This window comes from Thermobia domestica, chromosome 15, assembly GCF_964235325.1.
Source record: "Thermobia domestica chromosome 15, izTheDome1.hap1.1, whole genome shotgun sequence".
Lineage (NCBI taxonomy): Eukaryota > Metazoa > Arthropoda > Insecta > Zygentoma > Lepismatidae > Thermobia > Thermobia domestica.
This window is the reverse complement of record NC_137468.1, coordinates 145,702,900-145,723,125: the sequence shown is the minus strand read 5'-3', so window position 1 is coordinate 145,723,125 and position 20,226 is coordinate 145,702,900. Positions and strand designations below refer to the sequence as shown.

The following is a 20,226-nucleotide window of genomic DNA, read 5'->3' as shown; positions in this document are numbered from 1 at the left end:
ACAAACAAGGAGAAAAACTTACCGTTGCTTCTAATCAGAAAGAAAATCAGGGAGAAGACTAACAAATTATAAACACTACATTATAACACTACAAACTGTAGAAATTTGTAAAGATTTACTAAAACAACCAATATGTACAAACGTAAGAGGTAATAGCGAATGTCCAATGAATATAATCTGTCTTACCACCTGGTGCTTAGCTTGTTGATATTGTTTATCAAATGCAGAACAACAAGCCAACAAAAATACCAAATTTAACATCAAAATTAATCAAAGTATATTTACAACCCACACCAAGAAGGTGGACCTCAACGACAAATGAACATTCCACATTTAGCCGAAATAGAAGTGGAATGCATTGAAAAAACAACTTAAAAGACGCAACAGTGTTCTTGCTATAGTGTAGCCCACTGTCTTGAGTTAACATCAAAACTTGCATATATCTTCTTTTCCCTCTAGAAATTAAGATGTTAAATGAAATATTTAAAAAAAAAAACATAAAAAATAAAAAATGATGTCAGGAATGCGTGCAACAATAGAATTCTTAATAATGAGGAATTATTCTTGGACCTTTTATAATTAGTTGACTTCAAGTTAACTAATTGTATAATGAAGAATATCAATAATATGTTTAAACTACAAAACAAAACTTCATAATGTTTTACAAAAACAACCAATATTCTAAACAAATCCAAGGTCAAAATACATTAATTCTAAATTCACAAAAAAAATGCACCATATTTGATCATCCTAAGGTATTCCCCCTAAAGGGAAAATACGCGTGGGTAGGAAAATTACACCCACATTGCGGAAATAGGATGTGAGTAAGTAACAAAACAACACCACACACGGGAAAACCGATATGACGAACCTAATTAAGCACCACACCCGACCTTCACTCTGTCTTCAAATTCTATATAGTATTTAACGTCTGGACTATCACTCCTGGTAAAAAAAAAAATGTAATTTTTCTTACTAACGGTAGCAGACAAGGGAGAAGTTCCGTCAACATCCTCGGTCAATGCCTAGTTTTGTTTTCCGGCAAGTAAATTTAACAAGCTCCAATAAACTTTCACATGCAAAACAAGCCGTAAGCATACGGACTTGGAGCTGGAGCAGTTGTCGGCAATAAATCAAGTCAGAGCCGCCAACAGGGCGAGTTGCATTCATTCAAAGTAACTTCAATTTACACTTATAAAATTTTAAGCAAAATGAATGCACTACCACTACACCATTGCTATTCGGAACTTTAAAACTTACTTTCTTGATTTTATCCTAGTTGCAATTTTGTTTGCCATATCAATATCATTTAATTCTTAGTGATCTGACTTAGTTCGTAAAAAAACTTAATTCTCAATTGTATTTTATAGTAAGACTATTCATGGCTTTGGATTGATTATTTTAACAAAAGAGACACTGACCAAAGATCCGATCCACTAGATATCCAAAACAGTTACAAATTATAATTTAAAATAAAGTGGGTTTTAAGCATTGGTCAGTGCCTCTTTTGTTAAAATGTATTTTATAGTAGGTTGTAAAAAATATAACGCTGTTTTAATGACAAAAAATTATTTAACTTTAATAAAATTTCGATTAAACCATAGTAATTAAAAATGTTTAATACATTTATTCAGCGTTCTAAAAGTTTAGGTAAAAAACTTTAAAAACTCTTGTAATAAAGGTATAGTATCAAAAATTGATGTCCAATATAATTCCAAACAAATCTAAATCAGTAACATCTACTAATCTATATACAATTGTATAGTGAAAAAACATATCTAAATACAATAAAAAACATCTTTAAAAATATTAAAATTGTAAATCAATAGACGAAAGCCAAGCCATAGCAACATAAGTAAAGAATAGGAGTGCAAATATATATGCAACGTACGCCCCGTAGCGATTCCTGGACCTTAGGTCTAAAGGTATGGGACAATAGACTGTAACATGGCTAATGACCAATTCTCTGAATTGGTAGTGTGGTGGAAGATTCCGAACCACTGTAATTCCAAGTAAACTCCAACCATATATTAAGTTGCAGTCTCTCAAATAATAAATTGCTTTCACTATTTTCCCTCAAGTGTCATATTTTAACACAGGGCTCCGGCTCTTTTCACGACGCCTGGCGCCCAGACAATTTATCACATATCAATATATAAAACTCCGAAACAGATAAAACTCTCTCTCTCTCTCTCTCTCTCTCTCTCTCTCTCTCTCTCTCTCTCTCTATATATATATATATATATATATATATATATATATATATATATATATATATATATATATATATATATATAGTGTCGAAAAACACCGACGTTTGGTAGGCGATTCCTGACACCAAAACTATGGGACCTACCGTAGTTGGGTCAAGACTTCACTTAGGAACTAGTAAGAACCCTATCCAAATATCCATGTTTCAGTATCTGCCCTACTTCCGCAACAATTTTTATGGACGTAGTTGGTGAGTACTTCAAATTATATGCCCGTACCCAAATTCGATCTATAAAAATTGTTGGGTGAGTACCTTAGGATTCTGAAATATGGATTTTTGGAAAGGGCACTTACTTCCTAAGTGAACTCTCGACTCGACTACGATAGATCGCACAGTTTCGGAGCTATGGATATTTAAAGTTCATTTTTTCATGTTTTCTGGTGCCTATAACTCGGAAAGGAAGCATTTGTGCAGGTCTATACTTTTTGCCTTATCTTGCTGTCAGGAATCAGCTTTCAAACGTTGTCGGTGTTGTTTTGAAACACCCTATATATATATATATATATATATATATATATATATATATATATATATATAGAGAGAGAGAGAGAGAGAGAGAGAGAGAGAGAGAGAGTTTTATCTTAAAAATTCTATATATTGTATATGTATATTTATATAAATCACGATGAAATTAAGACGAGATTATAAGATGACAAAAGCTCCAGAAACTTAATATAATGTTAAGATATGTTTTAAGAAAACTTTAGAAATACATTATGAAAGAAAAAGAGAGAAAACTAAAATTTTGCGCTCAAGAATGATTCATATAAATATATAATCCTCTAAGAGAAAAAAATTGAAAAAGAATATATTAAAGGGTCATTCCATGTCAAATCACCTAATTTTAAAATATGACCGTGCTTCAATGTGTCAGATTATCTTCAAAACCTTTTCTTACATAAATACCAACTAAATTATGATAAATTAATTTTTTCCAATTTTTTGGATGAGAAATGGGCCGGCGAGAACTTTTTTGAAAAATGTGCATTTTTTTCACTTTCACTTTTTGGCACTCAGCAGCATGCAACTAAAATTACCATAATTTCCTTATTTTTGAAGTTAGTAGGCTCATCCAGGTGTCAAATGAAAGCTTAATGTTTGCTCTTTCAGTAGATCGTACGTAGGTAGATCCTATCTTATGTAGATCCTTGCAAAAGATTTCACTGTCAAACATTAATGGGCACACAAAGCAAATTTTAGAGTTTTTTACAAATTGTGCCGTTGCTTAAAAGTTACAACTATGAAACTTTTGATAATTTTTTGTACATTCATCTTAACACGTCCATTGTATGGTTAAAAAATAAGGAGGATGTTTTTGTATTTTTGTAATTATTATTATTATTATTATTATTATTATTATTATTATTATTATTATTATTATTATTATTATTATTATTATTTGGTATTTTACATGTATGGAAAATACAGTTTAAGTTTTGTTACAAACTTTGCAATTGCTCGTAAGCTACAAATATGAAAATTTTGAAACTTTTAAAAATAGATTTATCTTAGCACATAAATAATATGGTTAAAAAGAAAAAAGAATGGTTTTGGTATTTTTGTATCTTTTTTATTTTACGTGTACCGAAATATACAGTTTTAAGTTTTGTTACAAATTGTGTCATTGCTCATAAGTTACAACTAAGTCACTCTTGAAGCTTCTTTTTATAGAATCAATTTATCACATAAATGACATGGTTAAAAAATAAAACGGGTGCTTTTGGTATTTTTTCTATTATTATTATTATTATTATTATTATTATTATTATTATTATTATTATTATTATTATTATTATTATTATTATTATTATTATTATTATTAGTGTTTTAAATTTAGAGAAATATACAGATTTACTGTTGCTAACAAATTATGCCTTTCCTCGGAAGTACTGATGGCCAATCCTGGATTTTTTACTTTCCGGATTCCAGAAAGTAAAATCGGAAAAACTTCGGAATTCGGAAAAATTCCGATTTCGGAAGGTCAGGAATTCGGAATTACGGAAAGTGAAATTTCTGATTTAGGAAAACTTTGGCCATCTTTACTGTGAAGTGACAACTGTTATACTTTAAAACTCTTTCAAATAATCATCTTAGTAAATATTAGGTGTGCTTAAAAATAGAACTGGTGTAATGTAATGTGTAGTTTTGGTATTACCATAATATTATATTTTTGTACTTTAACTATGATTTTTAACTTTTTTCAGAATTGTACAACGCTTATAATTATCAAAGTTTTGTAACCTTTTATAGGATTAGTTTGCATTTTCTAGGTACGATTAAATAACAAAAAGGGCTGCATTTTTTGTAACAATCTTGCGGTTTTTTGAATGGAAAATATAGGCCTAGCAATGTAAGGGGTTGAGTGATTATTAAAACCCCTATCAACAGAAGTAAGAAATAATAGACAAATGTACATAGATAAAACCATAAACATGCATACCAGTAATACTTCTCAGAATTACATAGATAATACATACATACAAAATGTTGTGTCCTACATTTCACAGCTCATTCTTTTCATTGATGATATGATGTCTTCTTGCGCAAGTCCGGGCTAATTTCTTTGTAAGAGACGGAACAGGAACTTTCCAGACGATATTTTCAAAAGGTATCCAACAAAAGTCTTCATTTTCTGGCCAGTAGAATATAGAAGGCCCACAGCGATTCATGAGCTGCACTCTGACGTTCAAAAATAATAATTACAAAAATACCAAGAGCACACTTTTTCTACTTTAACCACATCCTATAAAAAGGATTCAGGAGTTTCACAGTTGTAATTTACGAGCAATGATACAATTTGTAACAAAACTTAAAACTGTATATTTCTCTACATGTAAAATACAAATAATAATAATAATAATAATATTAATAATAATAATAATAATAATAATAATAATAATAATAATAATAATAATAATAATAATAATAATAATGACAAAAATACCAAAAGCACCCTTTTTGTTTTTTAAACATATCATCTATCTGCTAAGATGATTCTATTTAAAAAGTTTCAAAAGTTTCATCCTTGTAACTTACGAGCAATGACACAATTTGTAATAAAGCTTAACACTGTATATTTCCGTACATAAAAAATAATAATTACAAAAATACAAAAAATACCCTCTTTATTTTTAAACATACAATGTATGTTTTAAAATGAATGTACAAAATAGTTTCAGAAATTTCACAGTTGTAACTTTTGAGCAATGGAACAATTTGTAAAAATCCTAAAATTTGTTTGTTTGCCCAATAATTTTTGTCAGTATAATTTTTAGCAAGATAACTTAAAATCTACTGTAAGAGCAAAAATTAAGCTTGCATTTGACACCTGGATGAGCCCAATAATTTCAAAAATAAGGAAATTATGGCAATTTATTTCCATGCTGCTGAGTGCCAAAAAGTGAAATTGAAGCAAAATTCACGTTTTTCAAAAGTTTCTCGCCGGCCCAAATTGAAAAAAAAATAGTTTAGCATAATTTGATTGGTATTTATGTATGAAAAAATTTGAAGAGAATTTGAGATATTGAAGCACAGTGCTCTAGGTGATTTCACAGGGAATGACCGTAAACTGTCATGAAAGCAAAGAGCTTAAAACTTCACATTCTAGCGTATAATGTGTCGTGAGTATATTGGTTGTGTTCTGTTATATCAACGTAATATGGTTTGTTTAGAGGAGAGCGAACGAATAAACCCTGCAAAATGGAAAACATAAAAGTAAAATTGAATGAGAACAATATATATAATATCTTGCGGTCTGATTTTTTTATCGTAAACACGAAATTCTTGAACTTTTTCTGGACGTTAAAAATCCCGCAGAAGAGAGAGAAAGCACGTTATACAAAAAAAAAAAAAAAAAAATGAGAACTAAAATTAAACCAAGGATGTTTTTTTATTAATATTTCTTTCATTTTCTCTTTTCAGATTTGTGTTTCTACAGGTTTGTTTTTTAGCGTCTGTATATTCTGTATTTGATAAACTAACATAAATAAATAAATAAATAAGATATTAGGGCATAACTTAAAATATTAGATGTCATGCTACTATAAAGAAAAGCATCACCTCACCCTAACTTGAGGCTAACTAAGAGAGGATAGGTATACAAAAAAAATCAATGTAGAGAGAAAATCAAAACTAAAGGACCCAGTCGAGCCTGCCATAAATAAGACCTTATGAAAAGGCAAAGGTACGGGGGTCGAGACCGAGAAATAATTAAAAATCTTACTTTTGGTATTACATGTTTTTTACATTAGCAGATGCATATACAAGTTATGGTACACTAGAATGTTGGTAGTGCTCCATGTCATAACTTATAAGTTTCTTATGATTGTGTGAGAATTAGCGAGTTAAGACTCGCGAATAAAATAATTGTTACACAATCCTGCATGTAAGAATTTCATTGTTTGACGTTCAAAACTATCTCCAACTCATTAATTACAACCGATACATACGTACATATTTTATTCCGTTTATGTATATATTTTTATCACTAAACCCAAGCCAGGTGTGTTCAATCTACTTACGTTATTAAAAAGCAATTACTTTTACTTAACACTGCGCCTTCGAGTGTCGCCATAACACACGGGTCTCTTTGTTCTTTGATAAAATGTAGATTTCCTTTCGAATTTTGGAAATTTAATCACTTGTCACTTACTTTCAATAGATTAACCGGGACTACTCAGTATATTTTTCAGAATTTATATATTGCGAACGTTATGATGTTAATAGATAATAAAAGTGAGTAAAGTGAAAAGAAGATACTTCGCACCAAAAAAAATGTTCTGCTGTTTTGTGGGAGAAAATGCATCTACAAACGCTGCAGCAGAAGGAGAGTATCCAGTTCAACTGTTGAAGACGGATACAAACTTGAATAAGACGGATACAACAGAGATGCCAAAACTCACGGCGCAATCCACCAGGTTGCGACACAACTTAACTGTTGGGATAGAAACGAGAGGCACCTAAAAGGTGCGGGATAATAATACCATATTTGTATTAAACAAAACACATGATAAACAGGAGCGACTCCACTACTAGTCTTAGGCGACTAGAACCACGAGGAAAATTAGACAAGGTAATGAATATGAATTTAGAGTTAAAATAATTTGAAATAGCAACTAATTTTGAACAGTCTCACCCTAATTCGAAGTTCTTCCATTCTCCTCCTTTTTACTCGTAGGTGATCTTTAGGCGCTGTTCTCGAAGTTCCAGTTACTTGCAGGTTGGGATGTCTTGATGATCTCCACGCTGACAACTTGTCCGACAAACAACCATGGCATTGAATACCGGACCCAAAGGCAAGGAGACTCCGATGTGTCTCGCGTCGTGGTTGAGATCCAAAGACCCAGATCGTGCTCTCTCAATTGCTTTTGACCTGACTGTCCCTCTGACGTCAGAATGAGATGATGGTGACATCACAAGATTTCCTGAGCGTGGTCGATTACCCAAAACTGACATTGACCAAGTCCATGTTTCTATATGTCGTCGATTCAACACAAAGTTCTCAAATTTGCTCCTGAGCTTGCTAACGTTGTCAGGTAAACGAACCAAAAGGAGACTCACCTGAGTCAAAGTACTTACTTCTATAATCCTTACTTCCTTGTTGTAACATCGTGTCGTGGGTAAACGAACGAAACGGACAATGTCTTGTAGTAGCCTGACTATGAGGGGCTAATGAGGTCGAACCAATTGAGAGAAGCAATTGATCTAACAAAGCAAATTAAAAGCGTCGCATGTGAGACTGTTAAAGGATGAAGGTTCTAAAGGTCACTATTACTGTTTATTATAAATTACAAGTACAAAGACTTCCTCAATAACAACAAAGCAATAGTTAATTTATCTTTCGATGTAAAGTCAGCTAGTGACGTACAACAGAATATTGGTGTTAATAACATCAGGCAGTGAACTCTTGAAGGCTGTTTGGCTTCCATTGATGACTGGTTGAATTTACACATGAAATAAAGATACCTTAGCTTGTCCTTACTTCATATCCCGTAACACTTTAATATGGATGAGACAGTTTTCTTATGGGACAACATAATGAAATCTTCACATCAGAAATTAAATGATTGGTACCTTGATTTAATGTGGTAAAAGACACATTTTTTGTTTACTGCATCAGGAGATTGTTTACAAATACTACTTATGTTGCACAAACCAATAAAGTCCTCGTATTTCTAAAAAAAAAAAAAAAAAAAAAAAAAGGAAAGAAAAGAAAAGCAACAACGACTCACCAGTCCTTGGTAGGTGAACAGGAGAAATTGGGTTAGAGTTGTTACTTTCGAGGATTGTTTTCACATTTGTTTTATTACTGAAGTTGAAGTGAATTTAAAGAAAAACAATTCAGATGTGTAGACTGTTCTAAGTTTTTGATGATGCACTAACTATGCCATCGTTGTGAGGTTGAGGTATAGTGAATTCTAATATAACGGTCGTATTCTCGTTACTCCAACAAATGGACCAAGGAATATTTCGAGCCTTTAAACTCTAAATCATGCTAAAGATTCTAAAAAGCGATTCATACATGAATGTTGTGAGATGCTGGAAATAATTGGACATACCAAAGTCCAAACAATCATTCAAAATAACAGTCCAAGACAAGAAAACAATTCGATAACAGCCATTCAAGAGTTAAAACAATCCATATCTAAGTCATGTTGGAAAATTGTGTGGCTCACTTTGACTATGAACAATAATGATTCCCCACAAATTGTACGAACATAAGTCAATAAGTGTCTGTGTTCTTGTATTAATCTGGATAGGGTTGGTCTAGGACTTTCTGTGCTCTCAAGACGATAGACGGTACCATTATCTTTATTTATGCCAGATTCCAGTGTTATTACTTAAATTTGTTTTGCACTTTTGGAAAGCAAACATGTTGCACCACTGTCGCTTGCACACATATTCTGTAATTTCACGATCCAAAGATCTTCGAGGAGCTGAAATCAACATAATACTTGTTATGTTTGCCAGTGGATTCGAAAGTTCAAAGGTGGTATGTTCTTTTCTCGCCCTTTATGCTTGTAGTTGGTACTCAATAATAAAATCATCGTTTGTTTTAAGCTAACTTTGGCTGTTGTTCGTTTAAATGGGAGTAGTCAGTACAGCTGGAAGTCATTTTACAGAGAACTTGGTTGTACTTATGTAATGTGAAAGCCTAGAAATAGTATGTTCATTTTCACACAGGCAAGGCAAAAAGGCAAAAGTATATTTTAGTGTAATGGAAGAGTATTGGAAATAATAAGAAAAAAGAGGAATATATTCAAGAATATTTCAAGAAGATAGGATAATCTCACACGCTTAAGGACTGTAGGAATCAGCTATTAGTCATAGAGGGAATGAGAGAAGGAAAAATAAATAATAGAAGTCTGTAATTGAAATATACGAGCCAGATACCGAATAAAAAGTACATCTAAATGAAAAGTTAAAGGAAAAATTCAAAGTTGCATCAAAATAATCGAAAGATTGCTGACCTGAGAATATCACACGGATAATACTTCTTTTTCTGAAGTTGTTAGACAAAATTAAGATTATTGAAGCTACAGACATGTGAGAGCAGTAAGCATCTTTCTTATCTGTAGTTAGCATGAAGAATGGGAGTTAGTTCTGGGCACCATGGCGAAGAAACAGTTCGAACAGTGTTTGGGAATAAGTAGGTTTCTTTATCGATGTACGAGCTTTTTTAAAAAGAAAGTGTAATATATCCCTGGGTTCCTACTGGGGAGAAAGAGACTGACATTAGTTGTTGAACCTGTAGCCCATTAGGATATATTGCCTGAGGGCCTAGAAGCAAGCAGAGGCCATTCGATGTAATCTGAAAATTTGTTACATTGAAACAACAGTAGTCTGCAGACACTACCTAAGACAACAAGCAACTTATCTGTAATCAGCTTATCTATAATCATCGCTTATCTGTAATAATCGCTTGCCAAGTTATCTCTTATTTTCTCTGTAAAAATCAGATGGTGAAAGAAAGTTCTTGTTTGTTGTCTTGTCTTACACAGTCGTTCTCGTTTGATGGCCGTTGCGACTTGTTAAACTGCTAGTACTTAGCCTGTATTTAATTTCGCTATCTCGTTTGGCTTTTGGTTGAGTAAGAACAATTAGCTCATTGTGGATCATATGAGATCGATCGCACACTGAATGCAGGAAATATAGTACTCCAAGAGGATGATGGCGGAGATCCCAGAATCTATAACGCGAACAGTAATAACATGAGTGTCGATTTTGAGGTCAAATAAAACCACAATGACTTCTTGACCTCAATGACGCATATAACTATACAATTCTTTTGCAGAAGACCCTAGAACTAAACAAGATTCTGGCAAGAATCAGCTTATTCTTTTAATCTTTGTATCTCTCTGTCTTTTTCCATTCTCCTGGATGTAATATTTCTGTTTATGTCAAATTCTGTCAAGAAACAATTGTTTTAAGACAAAAACAAAACCTTCAGTTTGAAATATAAGTAAAAAAGTTATTGAATTTAAATTGTAAACATTATTATATACATACGTTCACTGGAAACGAAGTCTTTAAACTTTAGTGCAAAACAATACTATTCCATGCATCATATAATAATCAATATTTGTACTTACATAATATTGTAGGTGAAATTTTGGAATACGATTTTACAGGTATATGAGAGTTTTGCCATCAACTACGGAAGGCCACGCTGAAATGTGAAAGGAAAAAGAGCAAAGTGAACATATGTATAGCATTGCTTGAGAGATAATTAGTTCCACTTGACTTAAATCTGTATACTAAAAGATAGTATATTAATTTAGGAAACATTGTTCTCAAATTCCTCATTAACATTGGAATCTTTAGCAAAGCAAATTTACATTTGTTAGCTCCCCTTTCTCTCTTTCTTGTCTATCCCCTCTCATGCCTTCATTATTTCTGAATTAGATTCAGGTTTAATTATTTTATATCTTCTTCCATCTCATTATATATATCCCATATTCTTCAAAAATGGTATACATTCTGTTTAATACTCAAACAACTTTATTTAATTAACTCAAAATGTATGTCGATGTGTAATTATCTATTCACTGAAAGATATGGTAGTATAGAAACCAAACATGGTATTTTATAATCTATTACAAGTACGGTATAAAGTTGACATATAAAATAAGCATAATGTATCATTCTGAAAAAAAGTAATTTTTCTAGCTGTCCTCTGAACATATAGTCATTATTGTTAAAATTATCTATAGGTGATCCAAACTAATAAATTGTGTTGTAAACAAAATATACAGTCAATATACTTGTTTCAGTTCCAGGAAAAGTTTCAATCTATCGTTTTTGAATACGGCAACTTTCATAATAAATCCGGTTAGTCTTTTTCGTGTTAGCTCTGTCAAATAACTTCGATTTTTGAAATAAAGTTAAAGCAGTCTGTCTTGTTAAGTTTATTGCAAGATCATTTATACAGGGTGTTTCAGAGCGAACCAGACACTATCTTTTTCTTGAGAACGGTACATACTATTAACTTGAAATAAAAAATTGCATTACAAATGTGGGTTTAAAGAATCCGTAGAAATTATTTACAAAATTCTTAAAGCCCCCCTTTTGTGAGGTAATGAGGGATACATGCCCCGTTCTTGCGATTTTCAAATTGGAACGATATGTTTCGAATGCGCATTCGAAGAGGTGGGGAAGGGGTGAGCCCTACGAAACATTTGTTCATACTACCTACCGTTTTCCATGTACCAATTGTTATTTCTTTTTATATGAAGGTGCGCGAAATAGAGTATACCGAGCTTACTAATGAAGATAATGTAAGCACCGTCACAGTGTCGGGAAGTGCAAGACACACGCTTTCCAATGATATGCCACACGGTGACTCAGGGTCTTAAATAAAGAAGAAACTGCGTGACCCAAAAAGGGGGTACAAAGTAAGATCAGAACCCGAAAATTTCAAATGGAAAGGGGGTCGAGTAATACCTCGTTGCAAAGGTCTCTGCAAATGTTAAGAGAATTTGAACACGCTTCCTAACCACTTTCAACATGGCGACCATAACAATATTGAAACCCTGAATTTCTGGTTCGTCATGAAGAAATAATGTAACTTGGACGCCCTTCACACTTTTTTTAAGCTTAGGACTGTCAACGATTTCCACTCACAATAAGGAAGTCTTTGCCGTGTTTAACAGCTGCTTCGCTAACTGGAAAAGTCCTTCATTGTACAGAAAATGATTGCAACAACGTTGCTTGACAAAAGATAGTGCATTAGTCTTAAGTAAAACAAAAAAAAAAACTAAACACAATAAGAAACGAATGATGGATGAAAACGAAAAGAAAGGAAACGACTGACTTCGATGCACATTTACCAACTTACAGTATGTTCGAAATGGCTGCTCTGTGCCTCAATGCATTTCTGGACACGGTAACTGAAATTATTCTGTGCCGCAATAATTTTCTCCTGACTAATATGCCAGCATGCAGCAACTATGCGCTTCATTATGTTGGCCAGGGCACAGGTCAACCCCTACCTACCCAGCGACCACAAAACATTGCATTTACCTTTATTCCTAGCTGTCAGTTCAAAATGTGCTGGGCAACCATCTTGTTGTAGCCACATGTGTGTCCTGATGTGTAAGGGGACATCTTCGAGAAGAATGGGCAATTGTTCGTGCAGAAATGTATGGTAAACAGCACCCGTAAGACTCACTTCAAAAAATGAGGTCCAATTATTCTTCCGCCGATAATTCCACACCACACATTCACAGACCATCGACGTTGATGATCAGCCTTCGTCATAGATATATCATCATCAATACTATTTCGTCATACAATCGGGTATTTGCATGCACTTGAGCTTGAGACGACATGCAAAAGTCAAGCCTGCTTTGAAAATCAGTGCCATGTAGCTCTTGATGCAATGAAATATGGTATGATGAAATGTGTTAGCCTTCAAAATCCTTGATACCGTAGTTGCGCTCACACCAGAATCACGAGCAATTTGGCTGATACTCGTATGAGGGTTAACGTGAAAGGCTGCAAGTACATCAGCAGACTTATTATCTCGAACAAGCCGAGCTATGCGTTTATTCGTGTGACTGCTAGCTGCTGTGCCTTGTGCTGAACATTTCCACTTCTGAGTAGACGTTCGGCAAGGTTAGGAAACACATGTCTTAACGATCGGGATACTCAGCAGCATACACGCGAGCAGCAGCGGAACTATTTCGTTGACACTCACCCAACACCACGAGCATATCAAATGCTTCTTCGTTTGTGAAAGGCATTTCAACTTGAATGCCACGATTTGCCAGTACGAAGTAATTGACAGAAATGCACACGATCACGAGAAATGTATGTTAACAAATCCAGACTTTTCACATAAACCCTTCAACGACGCAATATCTTGCAACAGACAACGGTGAATGTGACCAAGATTGGAGTGGCATCTTCATGTTATCAGTGTAAGCACACTAGAACTGGCAGAAGAGCTAGGCACATTCCACCTGTGCGACATAATTTGCGTTGAACCGTGCAGTGTGCAAAGCTTACGAGCAGTCAAATGGAACTTGCTTCTTTGTGGTACTGTTACGTGCCCGCTTTTTTTTTGGGGGGGGGGTCAAGTGGGCAACTTTAATAGTAAGTTTTATTTCTTCATGACGAACCGGAAATTCAGGGTTTCTATATTGTTATGGTCGCCACGTTGAAAGTGGTTAGGAAGTGGATTCCAAAATTGTGTTCGAATTCTTTTAACATTTGCAGAGACCTGTGCAACGAGGTATTACTCGACCCCCTTCCCATTTGAAATTTTCGAGTTCTAACTTTACTTTGGACCTCCATTTTGAGTCACGCAGTTTCTTCTTTTTTAGACCCTGAGTCACCATGTGACATATCATTGGAAAGCGTGTGTCTCGCACTTACCGAAACTGTAACTGGGCTTACAATATCTTAATTAGTAAACTTCGTATACTCTATTTCACACGCCTCCATTTTAAACAAAATAACAATTGGTACACGGAAAACGGTAGGTAGTATGGAGAAATGTTTCGTAGGGCAATCTTATTTTTTCTCCACCTTTACGAATGTACATTCGAAACATATCGTTCCAATTTGAAAATTGCAAGAACGGGGCATGTGCCCCCCATTACACCACGAAGGAGGGATTTCGGGATTTTATAAATAATTTCTGCAGGTTCTTTGGACCCACATGTGTGATGCATTTTTTGGTCAATGTTCCGTTAAGGGGGTCCAGTGTCTTTGACACCACTTCTTTGTATTGATTTTCGTTTGATTACATAATATAACGTTATATTAGGTTAGGTTAGATTAGCTTAGGTCAGGTTAAGTTAGGTTAGCTTAGGTCTGGTTAGGTTAGGTTAGCTTAGGGGGGTCCAGTGTAGTTTTGGACCCCCTTAACGGAACATGGACCCATTTTTTATTTCAACTTGATAGCATGTACTACTATGAGCAAAATAAATGACGCGTCTCTTTATTTTGAAGTTTTTTGAAAATATCTCCATTTTCGTTATATGTTCGAAATTTAGTAAGGTTTACACAACATGACAGGTTAATAACAAACCCGTTTATAATATTTGTATTAGATATTAGATTAAAATAAATAAATTAGAAGCAAAAAATATTAAATCGACAAAAATCTCGAGAATTACCAACGAGTGGGAAATTTTGAAGAACGCGAGGGAATTCTGCTGTTCAAAACGAAGCAGCGACATCTACGTCATTGAAAGAAACGTGGATTAGATCTACAGACGAAACTTTTAACGACACATTTCTAATATGTCTTACTACATGCATTATCAGCGAACTCCAAATATATGAATCTATGCTAAGTATTAACGTATAGATAGAGCAAATAGTGGAAATTACCTATGGAAAAAGACGAATTCTTAGCACAATCGTAATGAAAATTTCTCTTTACCGTAGAACAGGTTCAGTTCACGTTAGAAAACAATTAGCTCAGGCAGTTAAAACAACTAGTCTGTATGCCGAAGGTAGTGGATTCGAACCCCATGGAAGTGCCGTTGTCATTTTTATTTGTATGGTTATTTTATTTATTTTTTATGTGGGGAAGATTCAAATTGTAACATATGTGTAAAACTCATGACTCAACCAAAAAAAGAGAAAATGTTGTGGCACTTGCATTAGTGTTTCTAATTTTTGTTTGTAAACAGTTTCGTAATTACTTCCCGTGTGCTCACTGCTCACTACATGCTCAATGGTGCATAACGAATGTTTTCCAGTAAATGTTAATTCTAATTTGGAGAATTTTATAAAGTTTCACAATGTTTTTCACTTGATAGTCTTCTATCTACTTTTTTGGACACTTTGATAACAGATTTCCCTATATATATTTAATTACGGAAAAGTTTTACAATGTATTTGTTTTAAATTGAAACTGTTTTGAAATTACCACATGAGGTAAGTAGCCCGAAAGAGGAGAACTGAAGTAACTGATATTCTACGTAAAAGCAACCTGTTGTAGAATGATTATGCTTCTTACCTTCAGCACATAATCTTTACGTTAGAGAGTCATAAAGAGAAAAATCCTGTTTTTTCCTCTCCTATGACCACTCATCTTAAAGCTCTACATGTAATTATTCGTGTCACATAATTTCGGCTCTCCAAAGATATCCATATTTATTATTATTATTATTATTATTATTATTATTATTATTATTATTATTATTATTATTATTATTATTATTATTATTCCTGAATATGCCACCCTTACATAATGTAGTAACTTTAGACAACTTAGTTTAAAGTGCTTTCTTTAGTAATAATTTGAGCAACCATGTAACAAAATTTAAGATGTATGAGGAGGCACGACGTTTTATTTTCCCCCTCTCTTTTCAGCACCGTCCCAACAGAAAGTATATAATTTCTGAGAAGCAGGGCAGACAAAATGAATAAGAAATATATTTAGAGTATCCTTTCCTCCTTCGTGAATGAAATATCACGTAGCATTTTTTATTCTACCGAAGACGACTCTAGGCCGTTATGGTTAGGTAACAAAAGAAATACCTAATATATTTATTGCACCCCTTGACTGTAATATTACCTCTTCTTTATTTGTTCGAGGCCGCCCTACACAACCAAGGGTGACTAAAAGAATAGGAAAAGTGTCTAAAGATTACAAAGCACTTTATATTTTGTCAGAAACAAGAAAGTGTATACACAGCATTGCTTTCGTTAACAAGTGTTTCACCCTTGAGTCGCTTATGAAATTAGGCAGAATAAACTTTTGCCGATCATTGTTCTAGAGGGATTTGTCCAGGATGGTTTGGCGTCGGGCTAATAACGATGAGAATCCGGTATGTTTATTTACATCACCGTTAAAGAAATAGCAAACTTTCTGAAAGGAAATTACTTAGCAAACATCATATCCTCCTTCTACTTAATTTCATCTAGCGTCCTGAGTGAAAGTTCTATGGGACTATTGGAAAAAAATATATTCCCGTTTCTACGCTGATGGTAAAATTTCTTAAGCAGTTATTGAATTACGTTCGAAGCATAGGCGTAAATACCACCCCCACAACCCTGTGGCGTGGGGACCGCACAAGCTGCAAGGCCAAAAAATATACAGAAAGTACGCAGTGGCGGACCAGGCCAAATTTTCACCAGGGCAAAGTGACTTTTTGGCGCTCTCCCCCTGGTACTAGCCTATATTTTACATTTTACCATAGTGTTTTTAATATTTTAAACCCATTTTTCAAAAAGACATTCATTACCTAGGAAAACTTCACAAAGGATATGGCCCGCTATAAACAATACGAACCCTCGCTCCGTTTGGTCTTGTGGCTAGCACGCCTGCCTTCTATGGTACCGGGTCCAATTCCCGGTGGATTACTGTTGAACAATAAAAGTGGGTCGGACTCCACTATAATTAGTATCCACATCTCCTTTGGCTTAACACCGTGTGCGCGGGTTTTCTCGGGGTTCTCCCGTTTCCTTCCACTTTCTTCATTCCACCATTTCATTCATTACTCATCATCATTGTCTCCTTTAGCCTAACCTGCATAACCGTGGGACGTAAAACTCAAAGATTTCATTTTTTCTCCTTTAGCCATTAAGGCATAACCGTGGAACGCTAAACTCAAGCAAACAAACAATGCTTACTCCCCGCCACTCTTTATTCTACATGCCATCTCTCCATTTTTCGATATAGCCCCCTTAGTACTATGAAACTCTTCTCTTCCATGGTTATGTAATTTCCACTACTTTACAAGAATATAAACCAAAAATGTCAGTAGAAAACACGCTATAAAATTTTCTTTTTGAGGCTCGTTTTGGCGGCCCTCTTTCTCTGGCGCCTCGGGAAGTCGCCCGGCCCTTGGTACGCATAACTAAGGACTGCGGAGGAGAGGTTAACCTTCATGTTATGCCACTGGTTTGACGTGTTTCAAATGTTCAATCACTGATCGGTTATTGAAATAATTTCGACGGTTACTGATGTTTAAAGTTTAGCTAAGACAAAGTTATCTAACCAAATACATTTGATATCGCGATGTCACAATTTGATTTTTCCTCACATAAAAAAGATAAAAACAATAGTAATAAAAACCCTTACTCGTACTGGGCTCTAACTACCAACCTAATTCGTACAGACTAGTTACTCTGACCAACTGAGTTTCGATTTCTTACGCGAAAGAATTCTGTTGTATTACGAAGCATGCTTTTCATTCTCAAAACTGTTCGAAGTAATACGAACATGGCTTAAGAACAGAGACGTAAGTGAATTACCACTCGATTGACCTTGAGGGCAAATCACCAAAAGGTAGCTATAAATGTAAGTTCAGCATGCATTTCTGTGGAGTTCTGTTCAGTATTCCTGTCTGCCAATCACGCTTGTTCGTTGGAGTAATATTTTACAAACGTAACCTTTCGATAGGGCACAATGGCAGACCAAAGAGAAGGAATTCTTGCCCTTGTGAACGTTGGATACCACAATGTGCAATAAAACTGTCGCGTCTCCTTGAAGTGATATTTTATCGAAAATAACTGTTTTCCTTTATATATCCGAAGTTTTTGAGGGTTTCAAAATGAGGAAACGTTACTGTCAAACAAGGACGCATTTAGGGGTGAGTCCAGGGGGTCCGGACCCCCTCTGAAATCCCAACTTTTCTGTAAATTTATCCTAATTTTGGGGATTATTTTTTAAAAGTTTATTATAACTTATCCTAATATTGAAGTCGGACCCTTCCCGAAATAAATTACTGCATACGTGCCTGCTGACAATTTTCAATATATTCGTTAAATAATAAAGTAAAATAATTAAATTAGGAGAAAAAAACTTCAACATGGACTAACTTTTGTGCACTGCCAATATTGTTAGAAGGGATATTAATAGCAAAAACTGCTAGTCAATGCTTAACCTTGGAACTTCACCCCGAACAGCAAGTCTATTATTGACAACTACATATGAAACATTTTATCAAAACTTATCTAGCTTTTATCTGGCATGAAATTATTATATACACCAAAATGCACTTTCCTAAAATGTGTACCTAAACATTGCTCTACGTATCTACGAAGCAATGAAAATTTTTTATCGAAATATGTGAGCAGGAAACTCTAACAGCCAGCCATTTTTTTAAATCCTAGTATGCCCTGTAACCGTGCGTTAACGTGAAGACAAAGCTTGGTCCATTGGTAAAGTGTTGGAAGAATGAAAACTCAATGTTCGTAGGTTCGACTATATCCACTCACCACCACATTTTATTCTTATGTGTAACGATGAAATAAGAAAGAAAAATGTATAACTGTTAAGACAAAACTTCAACCAAGTCTGAAGAGTACAATACTAAAATAGTAATACAATGACGTCAACCAAGAATTATTTCATGTAGCGTTTGGCCGAAATTACAGCTGTCAACAATTGCAGAAGTAAAAACAGGCTGATAGGTGTAATGCAGTCTAGACTTCTGAATGCATTTACTTCCTGAAAACTTTTGTCTCGTCATTGGTATGCCGTTAGTTATTGTAAAACCTTTCAATTGGAAGTGAAATGACACAAACTAAAACAGTTTTAAATCAATAAATGTATATGTGTAAAAGTAGGTGACTCTTATCCGTAGTTCTGAGTTCCTTTTACTTTGGTCATGTGGTTCGGATTCCACGTAAATCAGTAGGTCCACGTCTCATATAGCTTCGCTGCTGAAAGTGACGCTAAACTAAAATCAACTCAACTCCTTTTACTTTGAAGTGACAAATGAGAGAAGAAAGTATGGTGTTCGAAAAAAAATCAAATTTGAGATTTCAATGAATTTACACATATTATAGCCCCTAACACCGAAAAAGTTATTTTTCGATACATGTCCATCTGGGGTTCGTCCGTCCGTTCCCTATACTTTTCTGTGCACTCGTCTAGAGGCCATACCGTTCAACTTATCTGCATCAAATTTTAGTTTAAGATTTTCATAGTATTGCCTATAGTTTCTTTCATTTCCCTCCTACTCCCGAAACAAGGATAGTTTCCTGTACGATGAAAATAGAAAAAATATATTTTCTCATAATTGGCTCTAACGATCTTGTTTTCTTTCTTTTTTTATAAATCAATATTTATTAGCAACCCTATTTTGTGGTATAAGGCATTTATCTGAGAAAAATCTACAAGGGGTAGTTTATACTTAGGGGTGAGTTTTTTCTAAGTGATTTTTTCAAAATGAACTCAAGTGTTTTCGATCATATTTCATAAATAAAATTTCATTAATAACTTAACAATATGGCATAACTCGTTTGTCCTAAAAAAAATATGCGAGGGGTAGTTTATTCTTGGTGGAGTGTGTTGTCTGGGCGATTTTCTCAAAAACGACTCAAAAGAGTTTATTCATATTTCAAAAATACATATTTCGTTAATAACCTAACAACATGGCAAAACTCGTTTGTCCTGAAAAAAAATACGCGAGGGGTAGTATACTATTGTTGGTGTTTTTCCTCCCCGTTTTTCTCAAAAATGAGTCAAGCAATTTTGTTCGTAC

The 20,226-nt window shown here is 34.2% G+C and overlaps 1 protein-coding gene across 2 annotated transcripts in view; it reads right to left on the bottom strand.

Moving 5' to 3' along the window:
* LOC145671914 (uncharacterized) overlaps window positions 1-20,226 on the bottom strand; it is a 611,327-nt gene that overhangs the window by 530,675 nt on the left and 60,426 nt on the right. For both annotated transcript variants that reach the window (XM_081741123.1, XM_081741124.1), the window contains exon 3: window positions 10,864-10,940. In XM_081741123.1, the coding sequence (XP_081597249.1) occupies window positions 10,864-10,922 (59 nt within the window). In that variant the 5' untranslated portion in view covers window positions 10,923-10,940. The remainder of the gene's footprint in view (window positions 1-10,863; window positions 10,941-20,226) is intronic.